The 16619-nt window shown below is 41.4% G+C and overlaps 2 protein-coding genes across 11 annotated transcripts; one reads left to right on the plus strand and one right to left on the minus strand.

Annotated features, from left to right (window-relative positions):
• Positions 1-754: 754 nt before the first annotated feature.
• Positions 755-9697, plus strand: ascc2 (activating signal cointegrator 1 complex subunit 2). Its single transcript, XM_026321470.2, has 19 exons — positions 755-894; positions 2443-2550; positions 2686-2844; positions 2941-3114; positions 3219-3348; positions 3504-3571; positions 3744-3857; positions 4181-4293; positions 4386-4460; positions 4540-4644; positions 4738-4806; positions 5045-5119; positions 5459-5702; positions 6559-6755; positions 7445-7564; positions 7723-7947; positions 8033-8120; positions 8421-8512; positions 8742-9697. The coding sequence occupies exons 2-19, from the start codon at positions 2467-2469 to the stop codon at positions 8911-8913; spliced, it is 2304 nt and encodes a 767-aa protein (XP_026177255.1). The 5' UTR covers positions 755-894; positions 2443-2466; the 3' UTR covers positions 8914-9697.
• rnf215 (ring finger protein 215) lies at positions 7264-16198 on the minus strand. 10 transcript variants are annotated; one of them, XM_026321483.1, is made up of 15 exons: positions 15384-16198; positions 14477-14629; positions 13933-14004; positions 13383-13468; positions 12808-12862; positions 12598-12702; positions 12301-12417; positions 12070-12213; positions 11780-11882; positions 10979-11219; positions 10358-10842; positions 9389-9499; positions 8525-8580; positions 7719-8054; positions 7264-7549 (listed from the first exon to the last, which is right to left on the minus strand). In XM_026321483.1, exons 1-10 carry the CDS (start codon positions 15615-15617, stop codon positions 11197-11199), a joined length of 1092 nt encoding a protein of 363 aa, XP_026177268.1. In that variant the 5' UTR covers positions 15618-16198; the 3' UTR covers positions 7264-7549; positions 7719-8054; positions 8525-8580; positions 9389-9499; positions 10358-10842; positions 10979-11196. The 10 variants fall into 10 exon arrangements, with proteins under 10 accessions (XP_026177268.1, XP_026177263.1, XP_026177269.1 ...); XM_026321478.1 differs by having other exon boundaries at positions 9389-9604; XM_026321484.1 differs by lacking the exon at positions 9389-9499.
• Between the last annotated feature and the right edge of the window lie 421 nt (positions 16199-16619).

Consider the following 16619-nt stretch of genomic DNA (forward strand, 5'->3'; position numbering starts at 1 on the left):
CATTTTGTAATATATGTTGTATCATGATCTGTGGATGCAGACTCCTTCAACACAACATACCAAAAAAATATTTCCATTATGATATACATAGTTGTATCCAGGTATTTGAACACCCCTGGAAAAACGACATATTTAGTTTATTTTTGTGAAAGTGAAAAGAAAAATCAGCATTTAGGCAAAGAAGTGTACACTTTATTTAATAAAATTGAATAAATTAATGAAATTAAACCATAATTGTGGCAGTTTTCAGATTGATCTTATAAATATCTTTGTAGCAGGTAAGAGCCATTCTGTTTTTAAGGAATTTTTATCTCCTCCTTCTGCATACCAATTCAAATTTGAAGGTGTTTTTAAATGATGTTGCACTTGAAGTGTATTTAAGATCTACCCACAAATGCACAATGATTTTCTGAAAGCTTCAATTTTTGTTTCTTAAAATAGTTTGTTGTGATTTTGAGGTCAATTTTATATCATTGTAGAAGTCAGCATCTTTTCAGATTATTGCCTTCAGATTATTTTTGGTGTTTTTGTTTTGGATTTTTCTTCCGTTTTCTGTCACTTGAGCTCTAAAGCAGCTGCTTCCTGGGACTCTTGGGAAATAACAAAACAAAACTGAACAATGCAGGCTCAGCATTAAGTTTCTTTTACAGAGAAATAACACCCATGGGTGTCACAGTGATGCTGCGCTCTGGCGCCCACTAGGGGGCGATAATGCAAATTCAGTGGTTTTACCGCGCATGCGTCATGTTAAAAAAAACAAACGAAAAAAAACCCTGATGCTTATCACTTCCTCTAACGACGGAACCGGTGCTAAGAAAACGTTTGGAAACCGAAACTGCTGGAAACTGACGACTTTAACGGGATGGCTTGAAAAAGTCACAGTCATATTAAGAAGTGAGCAGGTTTATTCGTTTATGTCCTGTGAGAATATTAGTAGCGGCTGGTTAGCTCTTAGCTATTAGCAGTTAGCGTCTCCATTCATTGGGCTGCAGTTTTCTCAGGTGAACTTGGTAAACAGCTAACAGTTTAGTTTAAAGTGAAAATGGAGGTAACGTTGGATGATTAACTAACTACATACCATCAGTTTTAATGAGCTGTCAAAGCTGTAACGTTAGTTTGTAACCAGTCACTATATTTGTGGCATGTTGCTAGCTGAGGTTAGCTAGCATTAGCTGACTAAACAGTTGCTGTTGGCTTCATTTCTTTAGTTGTGTTTCATTTTGTTGTTTTTGTTGTTTGACATGTGAGTTTCTTTGTGTTATTCGCTGTAAAGCACCTTGTTCCTTTGTTTCAGTCGTGTAGACAGGCGCCTTCTTATTTGCTTTACTGTTAAAATGTGCCGCTTGTTAAAAGATTATTATTATTATTATTATTATTATTATTATTATTATATTTTCCCTCCCTTTCCATCACACAGCAGACTTATACAACAGATATGTTATTTAAAGTAGATAGTCCCATTGCTGTGCCCACCTTTGCTTTGTAGGTGCTAGGCCTAATACTTAAATCTGAGATAGTATGTTTTTATAGCAACAGCAGTACTTCAGATGTACTTACTTTTTGTTTCCCATTTATCATTTGTACACAGACCAGTTTGTCTGTTTTTGAAGGGCGTCAGGTGTTTGAGTTTGACAGGTGAACACTTTGAGTCATGTCGAACTGAAATCAGGACTTAAACCTAATAGTATTAGATTCCTGTAAATATAACACATACCCTGGACACAGAGTTAAAAACTCTTTATTGTCTGTTTTTGGCTAATATGGTGAAGCAAAGATCTGGAAAAACGATTTACTTCTTCACACTGACGCATCAACTCTCTAATCCAGGGGTCTCAAACTCCTACTTCCTACTACTTCAAATAATTGTTCATCCTTGTTTTCTTCATTTGCTTTTACATCTTATTTCAATTTTCTTTATTTGATTTAAATTTATTTTATGTTAAATGTCTTTGTTTTTAGATGCTCTTTTCCATACTTTTAATGTAATTACATGCCTTGTAAAGCACTTTGAATTGCGTAGTGTATGAATGGTGCTATACAAATAAATTTGCCTTGCCTTGCCTTACTATCCCTGCCCTTGCAGCTTCTGATTGGCTGAACACACCTGATCCAGGTAATCAGCAGTGGGTAGGGCAGGAAGATTTGGAAAAGTGGACCTCGAGGCTGGAGTTTGACACCCTTGCAAAACCCCCCAAAAATGATTAGTTAGTTGCAGCTCTAATTACCTCAGTATGAATAGTATGCCAAAATCACTTATGGCTGAACAGTAACATCCTTTTACATTGTCATATTTCAACCCTTATCACATTTTCATTACAAGCAATTTAAATCAAATCTGGTCTCTCATCCTCTGTAACAGATGTGATATTTCAGTAGTTACCCATGACAAATAAACAGAAATAAATGTATTCTGAATTTCCTTGTTTTGATTGGATTTGGTAGAAAAATATTAGAGAGGTTGAAGTCATGGCCTGTGCCCGGGTGCCCCTGGATGAGCAGCAGGTGACCGAGCCTGGTCCACTAGGAAAAGAGCGCACACTTCCTGCACTGGTGAGTCAGCTGTCCTGGTGCTGGTTTGCAAATGTTTGAGTACACTCCCAACAACAGCCTGCATTTCTCTAGGAAGAGTGTCTCCCAAAGACAAGTTTATTAGACTCAAGACCTGTGTTTCCTATTCCACATCAGCACCCTGAGAGGAAGGAGGAGAGATATTTTGTGCCTTACAAGCCCCCGCCAGCAGATGGTTCTCCTGCTGAGGTGGAGGAGTTTTTAGAGCATGCCAAATTCATTACAGAAGACTTGGAGTGGCTGCTTGCCCTGCCCCATGACAAGTTTTGGTGTCAGGTAAGGGACATGTTGTCGAGTCAAGGTCCAGTGTTGATTCAGTGCTGCAGGAAATGTTGTGGATGTTACTCAAAATCTGTTATTCTTTTCAACCAGGTGGTGTTTGATGAGTCCTTGCAGAGGTGCCTTGACTCGTACCTGCATCACGCCCCTCGGGGCCTCGACCTCACTGCCCTGCCCTCCTCCCCAGCGGTGGCCGATATGCAGCGCTCCATCCACCGGGTGGTCTTCTTGACCTTCCTCAGGATGGCCACACATAAAGAGTCCAAGGTAGGACGCAGTGATCTCATTTTCTCATACAGGTACAATAGTACCAACACTCCAAATACAAAACCTTGACATGCAGATGTGAGCGTGTGGTCCTCTTCCCTCAGGAGCACTTCCTCACCCCGGCTGTGTTTGGAGAAATTATTTATGATAACTTCCTGTTTGACATTCCCAAAATCTTGGATCTGTGTGTGCTCTTTGGAAAGGGCAACAGCCGGTTGCTTCATAAGATGATAGGTGAGAATGACTGTAACTCTCATTCTGGTTGATGTTCTGTATTTCGGAAAGCAGTGGGTCTGTTAGGTTAAAGCATGTAGTGAAAACTGGGCATTTTAATCTATTTGATCTGTATTTGTTACTCTTCAATAACCTAAATAATTTTGTTCTTTCAGAGAACATCTTTATCCAGCAACCATCTTATTACAGTGACCTGGATGAGACCGTTCCCACTGTGCTGCAGGTAATGCCAGATTTGACATTACCCGAAGTGCAACTTGTGAAAACATTAAACGATTCTAACAGATGTTTCAAGACACCCCAGACACAAAAATATGATCATGTTTACAGTCAAAGGTAAAGTCTTTCTGGTTTTTTGGCCTCATTTCTCTCTGCTCATTTTCTGTCACCTTCAGGTGTTTGACACCATCCTGGAAAAGTGTGGTCTTCAGTGTGAAGGTGCCACCGCCATGGGGCCGATGAAGCTGAATGCACACAGACAGCCCACTGCCATGACCATGAGTCAGCAGGTCAGAAACACACACCTCCATCTATCAACACATGTGCACCTCACATCAGGTGGATGTAAAGTTCATTACATGTTTAGCATTGATGTTGTCCTGGACCTCATTGTAGTTACAAGGGTTTCTAATTTTCTGGCCGTGTGTGTGTGTGTGTGTGTGTGTGTGTGTGTGTGTGTGTGTGTGTGTGTGTGTGTGTGTGTGTGTGTGTGTAAAGAAAATAATGTAGTCCAGTGCAACACCAGCCTTTGCAATACCTTGTAATACACCTATGTGTACCTAGACTGTTTTGTCACGTCACTGTAAATGTCTTTCTGACTTTTCTGTCGTAGGAACTCGTAGATATAATTCTCTACCTGTGTGACTCCACCACCACCATCCATGCCTTCCAAGACATCTTCCCTGCCGCCTGTTCCAGCTTCCACTCCCACGGTTTTGTCAGCAGGTAGACAGATGGAGAACTTGGCTCTCAGCTTTCATGGTCAACCTTTTCTGCATAAAACCTTTGTGTAATAAATTTGTGTCTTGTCCTGGCAGATTGGCCTCGTTTTATGAGGCCGCCGTGCCCGACCTCGAGAAAGCCGTTAGGAAGAGAAACTTTGACGATAAAGCGTGAGTGTCTGCTTAAAGGATTTCATACAGAAAAGCCACAGGCTGGATGAATGACTGATGTTTATACACCCTCCTCTAGTCTTCAGGAGGACCTGTGGAAGAGGTTGTCCCACTCCTGTCGTAAGATGGTGGAGACGGCTCACCTGCTGCTGCATCACACCTGCCTACAACCAATTCTGGAGGGGTGAGACATCCGAACGCTCGACATGCAGCTCAGCAGGATCGGAGCCAAACAATCATACACACAATAACTGTGCTAATGTTTCTTGCCTTGCAGACAAGAAAACATGCAAACATTTGCAGATGAACTCTTACAACATTTCACATCTTTATTACCTGAAAAAAGGTGAGAACAGCATTTAAGATCTGTGCTTCCCAAAGTGCAACCAGGGGCTTTGTCAGTTGGTCACTAAAAAACCTTAGAAATGGTTTGTTTTTTATGTCGTTAGAGCACAGAGGAAATGGTAGAACATGTTTCTGATCAGATTTATCTTGTACTTTTATCAGATTTTTAATAGCAACAGTTTTTGGCCTGTCATTGAATTGATGTGTGGCACACAGCCTTAATTTGTCTTTGTTTTCAGGTTCTTATCAGACTATGATGAGCAGTTTCCTATCGCAGACGACATCAGCCTCCTACAGCAGGCACTCCCAGTCATGTATCCTTATCAGCTTTGCAGCAGTGACACTGTACAAACACATTTTTATGGCTAACAGTGTGCAAACAGTAACACTGTAACAAAGTTGACTGAAGTGATTTTTAAAGAGTAGTAACAGGCTGAGTCCACGTCGAGGTGCATGTGTTCCTCAGCAAACGATTTTAATGTGCAGCTGAGAAAACACAACACTATCACTACAGGGTGTTTTATTGTGGCAGGTACAGGTCCAGTCAGCAGCTAGGTGAGGTGGAGACACATCTGGAAGAGTGGTCTCAAAGCAAACAGTAAAAGCTGCAGTTGCTTCACTTGGTTTCTTCCTGAACCAGCTGCTCTCCTCAGTGATGAGACCAGGACGTCCTACCTGCTCCAGGGGGTGGAAAGTGCCTGGGACAGCGTGGGGCGACGCAAACCACAGAGTCGGACTAAGTCTAAAGCTTCTTCGTTGGTGCCATCCAGTCAGGAAGGAGCGGGCGGTGCTGCCTCCTCAGCTGGCATCAATCGGGAAACCCGAGAACCAGGAGATGGAGGAGAGAGCGTGAGGGGAGCAGAGGCCATGTTGGATGTTCCCCAAAAAGGAAACAACGTGAGTTCTCAGATTATTACAGTTAATTCATTAGATGTTCTGACGGTTCAGTGTCCTACATTCATCATCACTGGTTACCAGCTGAAGGGATTTCCCCAGAAAATAACAGAAACATTAATATGAATTAGGGCTGCAGCCTTATTTATTAATCTGCTGATTATCTTTTTAGATTATTTGGTTTATGTCAGAAAATATTGACTGTGTGCCCAGAAACAAAATGATTGTTTACTTTCATTTATGAGAAAACCCTTGAATCTTCATTTAAATATTCAAACGTTTTAAATATGTTTTTAAAAATAGTTTCACTCGATTATCAAAACAGTTTCTGAATTTTCTGTTGATTTACTAATCAGTAAATGAAAAGGTTGGAAACCAACCATTTAAGATACAATAATATGTTGGATAAAATAAAACAGTGGTGAGATTCAGTAAAAATTGAAAACTGCACAGAGTACTTATAAAAACAGAACCATTCTTTACACCGAAGCTGCAAGTTGAGTATTTGTTCTACAGTTTTAGTTATTTGGAAATAATTATAACAAGAGGAAAAATTAACTAAATACATACGTGGGAGAACTTTCACTCCTGGTACATTTGTTTTTCGTGAATATAAAAGATAACAGAATACAAATAATAGTGGAGTTTTAGTGACAGAAGTTTGATTAGTTTCATAAAAATGTGGATTTTAAAATGGCTGTGGAAAAATGATGCTTGTTCATTTGTACAGACCTTTAAAGGACCATATGAAGATAAACCTCTTTATTCATATTCACAGCATGAATTTAACCTGCAAAAGTAATTTACCCAGTGAACAAACTGAACTTTAAGTGTATTTGTTGTGTTTGTGTGTGTTCAGGGTGCGGTGTGTCCCGTGAGTGGAGCGGAGCTGGAGTCTCTGCTGTCCTGCATCAGGGACCTGCTGCCTGATCTGGGCGAAGGCTTCCTGCTGGCCTGCCTGCAGGAGTACGGCTACAACTCCGAGCTGGTCATCAACAACATCCTGGAGGACCGGTTAACCCCCAGCCTGGACAAACTGGACCGAGCCATGCCAAGGTGACACCACACACTGGGACAGCCTTTACATTTAATGCTAATTGATTCTTCTGCTTCAATTTTTCACACTCAGCATTAATTCAAGATGTGATTTCAACTTAAATCTCAGGCATAAATACAGACACACAATAACAGACACCATGTTCCTACTTTCTGCAGCTTTTTGTGTGTGTGTGTGTTTTTTTTTTTTTTAAATTCTATATGTATATTTGAGCCATGGTTGACTAATTTTCCTGATGTGCACTGTAGATGTATTTTCTTTCTTGGTGTTCACATAAAACATAAAAGTTTCCAAAAACTACATAAAGACAATTGGGAGCATCTTTCTTTTTATTTATTGAAGCTTCTGATACATTTACATTTTTGCATGTCTTCCAGCTGCCTGTGTTTCTGTTTTACTCTGAATTTTTGTTGGTTTCAGCAGCTTTAAAATTTTTTAGTTTTGTGAGAAATACCCCAACCATCTTTTGTTGGTTTCTCTGGTGTTACTGGCTTTTGAGTTCTATGATTTTTTTTTTTTTTTTTTTTTGTTGTTTTTTTTTTTTAGTTGGCCATGGAGAACAAAGGTTTACAAATCTAAAATCTATTAATATTGTTTGGGGTAAATCAATATTATCAAAGTTTATGGGAAATGAAAAAGGACATCTGTTGTGATGCAGCCATGTTTAATGTCTCTTCTGTGCTTCCAGGCCGGTGAAGGAGGAGCTTCCGAGTGTTCTGAGCAACAGATCTAACGTGTTTGATGACGACGAGTTCGACGTCTTCCGCAGAGACCAGGTGGACATGTCCCGCATCTGGAAGGGCAGGAGGTAAACAGCTCTCGAATCAGAAGTTTAAAAGCCCTGGACTAAACTAAACCTTCATATACAATCGTGCTCAAACTGATTAATCAATAATAATTTTGCCACAGAGCTCAGATTTTAAAAAAAGAGACAAAATGAGACTTTCTGTTTCCTGACTCACACAGGAAAGGTGAGAGCACACGAGAGATGCTCAACGACAAGCAGCACATAGCGGAGCAGAGGGCTCGGTATAAGGCCTACGAGACAGTGGTAGATGAGGTTGTCATCGAACCTGGTGAAACCGCAGCCACATACGGCCTGGACGACTACGACGACGAATACGACGACACCTACGACATGAACCAAGTGGGAGCTAACGACCTGGACAGGGACAGTTTTCTCAACAGAAGGTAAACCAGTCAAGTTTGGTGTCTGTCTTTGAACATGATGGGGTCAGGATTCAGACTGTTCTTGTTGATGTCTGTTCTCTGGCAGGCCTTTCACAGTCCCACAAGTACTGAGAAAAGGAAACAAAGCAGAGGATGAGGAGAGTGATAATGACGAAGAGGAGGAGACTTTACAGGTACAGAAACAATGCAGGAAAACAAAATCTCTGGTCTATTATCATCGCTTGTCTTAATGTCATCCTAAGTAATGACTTAGATTTACAAATTTTCTAAGGCTGTCAAGTTTTTACATATGCGCCAAGTTAATTCTTGTCAGTGGAGAATAATCTGTTTTTCAAAACTTATGTGAAATTACAGGAAGCTTCCTAAATATTTCTGCAACTTCTTGGAAGTATTTATCTACAAATGCATGGCTGCTTATTATCAGCTTTTGATTTGCACTTTCCGACTGTTTGTTTCCATCTGTTTTATTTCAGAACAATGCCCACAGGGACCAATTTGTGCAGGACCCAGCTGTGCTGAGGGAGAAGGCTGAAGCTAGAAGAGCTGCCATGCAGCAACGGAGAAGGTAAACACTGACCTCCCGCTGTATCCTGGCTTTCAAGGTTTCCTCCTTGATTTATTTTTTTTCTTCCCCTAAATTCAGAAGAGAATGTGACATTTAAAAATGTAGAAGAATAATTCCCTAAAGCCTGGAAGCCAACTTCCTTAAAGCCATTTTACGTTGGATTAAAGCTTTTTGGTTGACTTTCAACATCATCCACATTTCTGCTACTTTCCCTTCATCCTTCTTCCAGTTTCCGACCGGAGCATCCCAGTAATGTTGTCGGCCGACCCAAAGGCCAAGGACAAGCCACGGAAACGTTGCTGGACCGACGCAGGAAGGAGACCAACAAGAGCCGCGTGGGAAACCACAACCGTCGCACCATGGCCGACCGCAAGAGGAACAAGGGCATGATCCCCTCCTGACCTGTGTGGTAGGAGGGAGGGAAGTGACTGAGGTGGGAGGGAGCGAGGGCGAAGTGTCACTGTCTTTGTTTGAAAAGGGAAGGCCAGTGATGGTTTCCAGGTTGTTGCATTAGTTTACCGTCTTTGCACTTTGGCTTTTTCTTATCAGTAGTTGCTAAGCAGCTCTTGAAAATGTTTGAGAATCTGAACATCTACTTCCAGCATTTGAGCCTAAAGGACGATCAGTTCTTTAGGCTCAAATCATTTTCTTCAATAGTTCACTAACAACCAGAGTTCTGACTGTGAGCTGAGGCACTGAGGAGGAAGCAGAAGACTTATTGCCATTAACAAATCAGTTTATTATTAAGATCCACAGTGACTGAACAAAGTTTATTTGACACCATCAAGTAGACAACAGGATTAAAAAGGCAGAGCCATGAGGGCTTTAGAGAGACTGCAGTTCCATGTGTAGCATTGTAGAAGAACAATGACTGACCTGTGATCAGCAGCAGACTGTGTTGCTCTTTCTACTCCATATGAAAGCTGCTTGCATGTGACATCCACCTGCATGCTATTCAGGGCTATTCACTGTTGTCCAGCCCCCACACTGACAGAACGCAGTCGAGGAAAAAGAAATCAGCTCTATGACCTGATGCTGTTTTGGTTTGGAAGCTGTAGGGCAGCCTACACGTTGCCATGCACAGACTATTTTCTATGAAGAGAACAGATCTATCGGAGTATTTTGTAACAAAGCACATGTAAATGTGTATATGCTTTTGAACCTGACATCGCCAAAAAAAACAAATCAATATAAAAACATTGTTTTCAACATCCTTTGAGTCTGAGCCATGAGATGTTTAATCTGATTTGACTCTTTCTGTTCACAGTAAAATGTGTTGGGGGTTTTACTGGTGATGCTTCTGAACACAGCTGCACGGTTAAGCCTGAAATTAATTATCTTCATTATTTCCCCACCTTTGGTAAGTGAACAGTGCATTTTACAGAAAATAGCTTCTAATTTGACTCAACATTTAATTTGCAATTTGCACTAAGCACTGCATTGTACTGGAAGCATACAGCTTGGGTACAGCCTTCTGTACCAAATTAGTGTGACAGTTTGATCAACCTGTCAAGAGCTGGTGCAAAGAGCCAACACTGTCAGAAGCTGCTTAGCATAAATACAAGGGGGACAGCTAGCCTGGCTCTGACCAGCACAGCTGAAGATCAGTAACTAAAACCAAAGTGAACATTGTGGTTGTACATGGGATGACGTCTTGGCCTTCTGACCTTATGCAGTTGTATTAACAGTAGTCCATGTGAAACCACAATGTGTTGTTCCTGTTTTTGTACAGATTAAACAAAGAAGATAAATGGGTTCCCCTGTTTCTGCTCTTTATGCTAACCTAACTGGCTCATTCATTAACTCATTCAGTTAAATTGAAAATAGTGCGATTATTAGATTTACCCGTGCAGCTGTAGGTCAGAGCAGCATGAGATGACCTTTGGTTAGTTCTGGTCTGAGTCTGCTGTCAGAAACCAACGGAGCAGAACTTCTAAAAGGAAAGAAGCAGATAAAGAGAATCAAAATCTGACTGAGCTAAGTCCAGACTCACAAACAAAAAGTTAGACTGGTAGAGTTATAAACACTTTAAAACAATGCTACTGTAACAGACAGGTGTGTTTGGGGTTTAGGTTCCTTTCAGTCTGCGATAACTTAGTGTAAATGGATAATTTTGAATATTAGATGAAATCAGTCAAACCTTTAGTTATTGGTTAATGACATTATTTGGACATAAAGTGAACACTGGCCAACTCACCAGGATGTGCATGTTTAAAAATCAGAAAGCACAGACCGTCCATGCACAGTTGACTCACGTTTATAGTGTTTACGGATTAAAAGCCAAACCTTTACTTTCTCAAACTGCAGGAGTTTGTGTCACACCATCACTGCTGTAGATCACACAGAGAAACCAATATTTTTTGTACAGTAACATGATCCCAGGAAGTACTGCTCACACACAGCAGTACTGGTACAGTACTTCACAGCATTGTGGTTGTACGACCGCTGCACATCTGTGGAACCCACCCGAATGTCAGAGGTTATGATCCAACTGCTCCACAGTTCAGACAGTTGGTCAGTTGCTGTGAGAAGTTTTTTTTTCCTCCCACAATCCTTTGCGGGAAGGAGGAAGTGGTGAGGTGGCGAGGTCAGTTAAGGAAAAAAAAAAAAAAAAAAAATGCTACTGGAGTGTCACAGAGGACAAGAGCTGATTCCCAGAACTGCTGCTGCTGCAGAGACAACTGTTAACTGTCTTTGCAGACGCTGCCTGGAGTTGGAAAACAATAAAACAAAACAAATTAATAATGACACTGAATTATCATTTGTTTTTATGGACAAACATAACAACAAACTACTGTTTACAACTACTCAAACAGCCAACACTTATATTAAACTACTTAAACTTACTGTACTACTACTGTAACATTACAGAGGAATTTACCTGATTATATAAAAGAAATAAAAAGTGAAAACTACATTAAAAACCTATCCAAACACTGCAAATACATAACTGACACATATCACAAATACTTTGCTTCATCTACATGTTCATGTAAACTCTTGTACTTTAGACTCCATCAGATTTTTCTGTCAAAGATTTTACAAATAAAACATATAGTCACTTTAGAAAATATGCTGCCTGGTTATAAAAGACCCATAAAGGAGTAATATAATAATACAGTATATTATAACACTGACTGGGGCCACTTCCAGTCATTTTTTTCCCTACTTTTTCCTACTTGTGTAGATGAAATACTGCATGAAAATAAGGAATATTGGTAAAAAACACTACACAGTATTTGCAGTAGACAACGTGTGTGAACTCACTGAGGATGCTGCGCTTGCACAGAGGACAGGTGTGTTGCAGGAGCAGCCAGGGGTCGACACAGTCTCTGTGGTACTCATGGAGACACGGCAGCACCCGCAGACACTGAGAGAACGACGACAACAACAATGAGCAAATGTCTCGATCTATTCAGCTCAACAAAGTGACAGAAACAACAGGTGTCAGTATTTCTGAGCAGTTCATTTGTATCAGCGATGCCGAATATGCGGGTCAGCTGTATTAGACTATTACATTTAGTCAGGTGTCCCTAATAAGGGGAGTGCAGGCTGACCTGGTTGTTGTTGAACGGCTCCAGACAGACGGCACAGTTGTCCGTCTCCCCCGGCTGGGACGGGTCACACCAGCGTTTGGGCTGACGGTATGTTTTGGTTTTCAGCGACGACATTCTCTTCAGTACGTCCTGTTTGGGAAGCAGCTAAAGAACAGAACACATCTTCGTATCACGTCACACCTGACTTTGCCTCAAACACCTGTGAGAATATCAGAAGTAGAGACAGTCTACCTGCAAGTCGTCGTTCAGTTGGTGGTCCTGGTACTGCCAGTGAGCCTGAACGATGACTCCTGTGCTGAGGATCAGAGCCACCAGGAGGACAGTGTCCCACAACTGCTGCAGGTACTTCTGCAGACGCACAGAGGACCTGATTTGTTTTCGCTTCTTTCAAATAACTCTCCTTTTATCACTGCCTAGCACGCCAATACTCCAGGTAATGGAGACAAAATGCACATTGGCCTTTAAATATGAAATCTACCACAATAATAAATTATCAGAACAGATGACATGTTGGTTCTAATCTTCTACCTGGACCTGGGAGTTGGTCTCTCCGGTGCAGATGACCCCCTGCCACTCTCCATAGCGCCCTCCTCTCGATCGACCGCAGCTCGACCACAGTGTGAGCGTGGCTCCCTGCCCGAACACACACTGTCAGCTCAGCCTGTCATCTGCTCACTCACCACTGGAGGGTGCTAACAACTGAGAAACATACAGTGGGCTGATTGTTATGGAGCTCACCAGGTTGTCCTGCAGGATCGTCTTGTATGTGATTTTTGCTGTCGCCTGAAGGCCCCTGTAAAGAAACCAACTGACATTTACTGCAGCTCCAATAAAAGTCCTCCATCACTACATTTACAGGAGACCAGCAGACTTATCTGTTGTAACATGAAGGCCTTTGTTCTGTCTCAACTTTCTGGACTATGTGAAAAATAAAAACACACACACACACACACAAAAAAAAAAAAAAAAAAAAAAAAATCAGTCTAAAGTATTTACAGGCCTCAGTCGTTTAGAGGATTGATAAAAAAATCCAGATATATTTAATCCTGGCATGATTCCTCTGATTTGAGTGATCTGCCCAGATTTATTCAAATTATGTCACAGAAGAAGAGCAAACCATTCAAACATATCTGTGATCAAAGCAGCAGTCCTCACAGAAAGAGCCTGGCCATTAGACATCATGAAACGACATTAAATGTTAAGATAAAACTAGAACTGTGTAATCAAAGAAAAAGTGCCCAAGTAACCAGCCAATAAATGCTTCTCTGATTCACACAATGAAATGTACTTTGTTATGATAAGAAGCTCTGTACCTCAGCAAAGCTCCAATCAGCTTGGTGACATTTTCAGACGTCTGGATCACGATGATGGGCTTGGACAGCACCTGAGACAGATCCATCTGAAACAGACAGTGGCAGGTTTTTGAGCCTGGCCTGAGTCAAAACTTGTTGCTGCAGGTGCAGAAAAACTATGGGGACCATTTGTTTAAGATGATGATTGTAATATAAATAAAATTCTACACATTCATAAAATATTGTAAGGTAACATCTTTGAGGTTTACTACTATTTGAACTGGTCAGAAAGGCCAGAGTGCCCCAGGCAATATGGTCTCAGGAGCTCAGATGAGGCAGATTAGGTTATGGGTTAGGTAAAAAATATAAAAGCTAAAATATCTCTGAGTGAGAGCTTGTAGTAATAATATAACTTCCTCTATTGTTTTTGTATGTATTCAATATAAAGTTTTAAAACTCTATTCCCTTATTTTACTGCTCATCGGTCGACACAGACGTCGTTCCAGTCCACTTTAACGCAAAGAGTCACAAAACTGTAATTTCTGCTGCCAGTGAAGGCTCTGATTTTTACCTCACTGACGGTGTTTTGATTGAGGGCCAGAATGATCAAAGCCGAAGCTCCAAGGACCAAGGCTCGCTTCATCTTGAACAAAAACAAAATATTGCATTTCATGCATTTAACAGTCTTATTCTTGCTTTTTCAAATTCAAAGTTAAACTAACATAACCTTCATTTTGTTAACTTCAGATAATTAAAAACTGATTTTAGTTGTGGCATAACCAAATTCTGCTGTAATAACTATAGAGATTTTCACATATGCTTTAGTGTGTGCGTGTTTTTGATGTGGCACGTATGTGATAGAGATTCTATGTGATACATGATTTTCGATTGGTTGCATTGTATTTCGTCATGGCCTTCTAGTATAAAACAGTAATGACCGATTTGTTGGTTATATGACCAGAAATTCACACCAACTATTTATTCAAAGGCCTTCTGGGAGATGTCTGACTGTTCTTACTACAGTAGAGTCAGGTGAGAGCAGACAGTAAAGTACCAGTATAAACAACATTTCATCACAAACTAACTCGTAGAAAGGCAGAGTGATTATGACTCACTTTATTGACCATTGCATCAGCAAAGGACTCCTGGTTCCCAGTGGAGGCTTTGCTGTCGTCCATCTCCACAGGCACCACCCCGATCCACGGCTCCTGCTCTTTGGATCCATCCTTACCTGTTTCTCCGCTCACCTGCAGCTCCTCATCCCGAACCTGGCGACCGACAACAAGGCAGATAGTAACACAACATGCAAATATTGTCAGACGTAGCTTTTCATTAAAAAAAAAACAAAACAAAAAACAAAACACAAGCAATAAGTTGTGACTGGGTGTTAACATGTTTTAAGAGCTCACAGCTCCCTGAGCAGACACAGGAAAGATGCTTTGCTCAGATTCCTCAGCAGTGGCTGTTTAGGGAGGCAGGAATTAATAGTGCAGGTTATTTTAATCTGTGGATTATTTTCTAAATTAATTGTTTGGTCTAGAAAGAAGCAGAAAAAAGAAGGAAATGAATCTATTTTCTATACTGCTCACCCTGTGGAGGGAAAAAACTGATTTTATTTCCTGAGGCACAAGGTGCCGTCATTGAATATCTTATCTTCATCTGTACAACAGTCCGAACTCAAATATCTGATCTACCATAAAACAATAAAAAGCCTTGTTGCTTAAAAAAATTACTCAAATGACAAAATTATCAAAATAGCTTGAAATCCATTTTCTTTGCAGCTCTTGTATTTGTTTGCTTTTCGACTTATAGTTAATCTTGTCCATTTTAAACAAAATCATCAATCACTATTTCAAGCTTGAATCTGCCTGAATCATATTTGTGGACTAATCCGTGGATACTGTGACTGACACTAATCACTAGTTTCAGACATGACAATGCATTGAGGTCAATATCCGACTGATGCTCCACAACAACAATCTGAAACCTTCCCCATAAAAGAGCCTCCGCTGTCCGGCTCACCAGGACCAGCTCTCCCTCCAGCTGCTCTCCGTCCTCGTCCCGGTGCTCGGAGCTCCCGCTGCCCCTGTCGGACTCCACCACCTCTCCCTGGAGCAGAGCGCTGACACCGGGCCGCTGCTCGAGGAAAACCTCCACCAGAGCGACCTGCTCCGCCGCTACCGGCAGCCCCGGCCACCGCAGCAGGAGGAGCGGTAACGTCGCCCAGAGACAGCCCCGGCAGCGAGCTGCAGCCATGTCCGGGGGAACAAGAGAAAGAAAACAGCTAAAAAATGTAATAAACACAAACGTGATCAACTATCAGCCATATTTCTGAAAAATGCTGCTCGCCTGTTAGCTGGAACCTCAAAAAATGTAAACAACACAAAACAACTTCCGGTTGCAACCGGAAAAGGTAGGGGACTATTATCTGGTCTCTTAAAGCGACATAACACCTAACAACATAGCGCCGCCTTGTGGAAGAATAGCGTAACTACCGTCTCCACAGGGGAATATTTCCTGGGGTCTCTGAGATAAAATAGACTTTTAAAATTACACACATGAATTCATGCATGTTTTTTTTAGTTGTGCACAACTGTAAGATTAGTTTATCAGAATATGTAACTACTATTAAAATTCAACAACTCTCCTAAAACACGACAACTCTAAGGAAACTGCAGAGAAGCGTTTTAGACCGAGTCTCTGAGCTCAGGTCCCCACTCTGGATTGTCAACCTTTAGGTTGGCTAATAAACTCAGCCAGATTTATAAAGATGAGAGCCGCATCAAACATCCAAAATGGGATGGATGCCGTCCCTTGCGGAACGACGACATGCGGCGGACAGCTAACAGGCTAACCGCTAACGGGGCTAGGCTAGCTGGCTTTAGTTCCATGGTGCGGAGCTTCAGATTCACTGATCCTCACCTCCAAAGCTGCAAGAAGCTTCCACTTACTCCGGGTCTCATTGTGACTAAAGGACGCAGAGGAAAAACTAAACATTTGGCACACGGAACAGGAGAGACAGGGAGCGGCCATGCTAGCAGCTAGCTGAGCTAAGTGAGAGGCTAACGAGAACTAGAAATAGCAAAACGTGTTGGACACAAAATACGGTGCTTGACTGGTACCGGAATATGTAACGATTTAGGAGAAGTTAGTTAGTTTTTAGGTGAGTTAGACTGTAAACGAGCTGTACAGAAACACAACACGCTAATAACAGGAAGTGAATTCGCTGACCCTGGAAACAGCGTCATAGAAAACTGT

Source organism: Mastacembelus armatus, chromosome 9 (genome assembly GCF_900324485.2).
Source record: "Mastacembelus armatus chromosome 9, fMasArm1.2, whole genome shotgun sequence".
Taxonomy (NCBI): Eukaryota; Metazoa; Chordata; class Actinopteri; order Synbranchiformes; family Mastacembelidae; genus Mastacembelus; species Mastacembelus armatus.

What these genes read in the sequence shown, in the direction of transcription:
- ascc2 (XM_026321470.2), top strand. Translation starts at nt 2,467, where the DNA reads ATGGCCTGTGCCCGGGTGCCCCTGGATGAGCAGCAGGTGACCGAGCCT. An exon ending in CCATGACCATGAGTCAGCAG is followed by an intron (nt 3,858 to 4,180) that starts GTCAGAAACACA and finishes TTTCTGTCGTAG; the next exon opens with GAACTCGTAGATATAATTCT. An exon ending in TCCCACGGTTTTGTCAGCAG is followed by an intron (nt 4,294 to 4,385) that starts GTAGACAGATGG and finishes TTGTCCTGGCAG; the next exon opens with ATTGGCCTCGTTTTATGAGG.
- rnf215 (XM_026321487.1), bottom strand. Translation starts at nt 15,617, where the DNA reads ATGGCTGCAGCTCGCTGCCGGGGCTGTCTCTGGGCGACGTTACCGCTC. An exon ending in CGATCCTGCAGGACAACCTG is followed by an intron (nt 12,703 to 12,807) that starts GTGAGCTCCATA and finishes GTGTTCGGGCAG; the next exon opens with GGAGCCACGCTCACACTGTG. An exon ending in AGACCAACTCCCAGGTCCAG is followed by an intron (nt 12,418 to 12,597) that starts GTAGAAGATTAG and finishes GTGCGTCTGCAG; the next exon opens with AAGTACCTGCAGCAGTTGTG.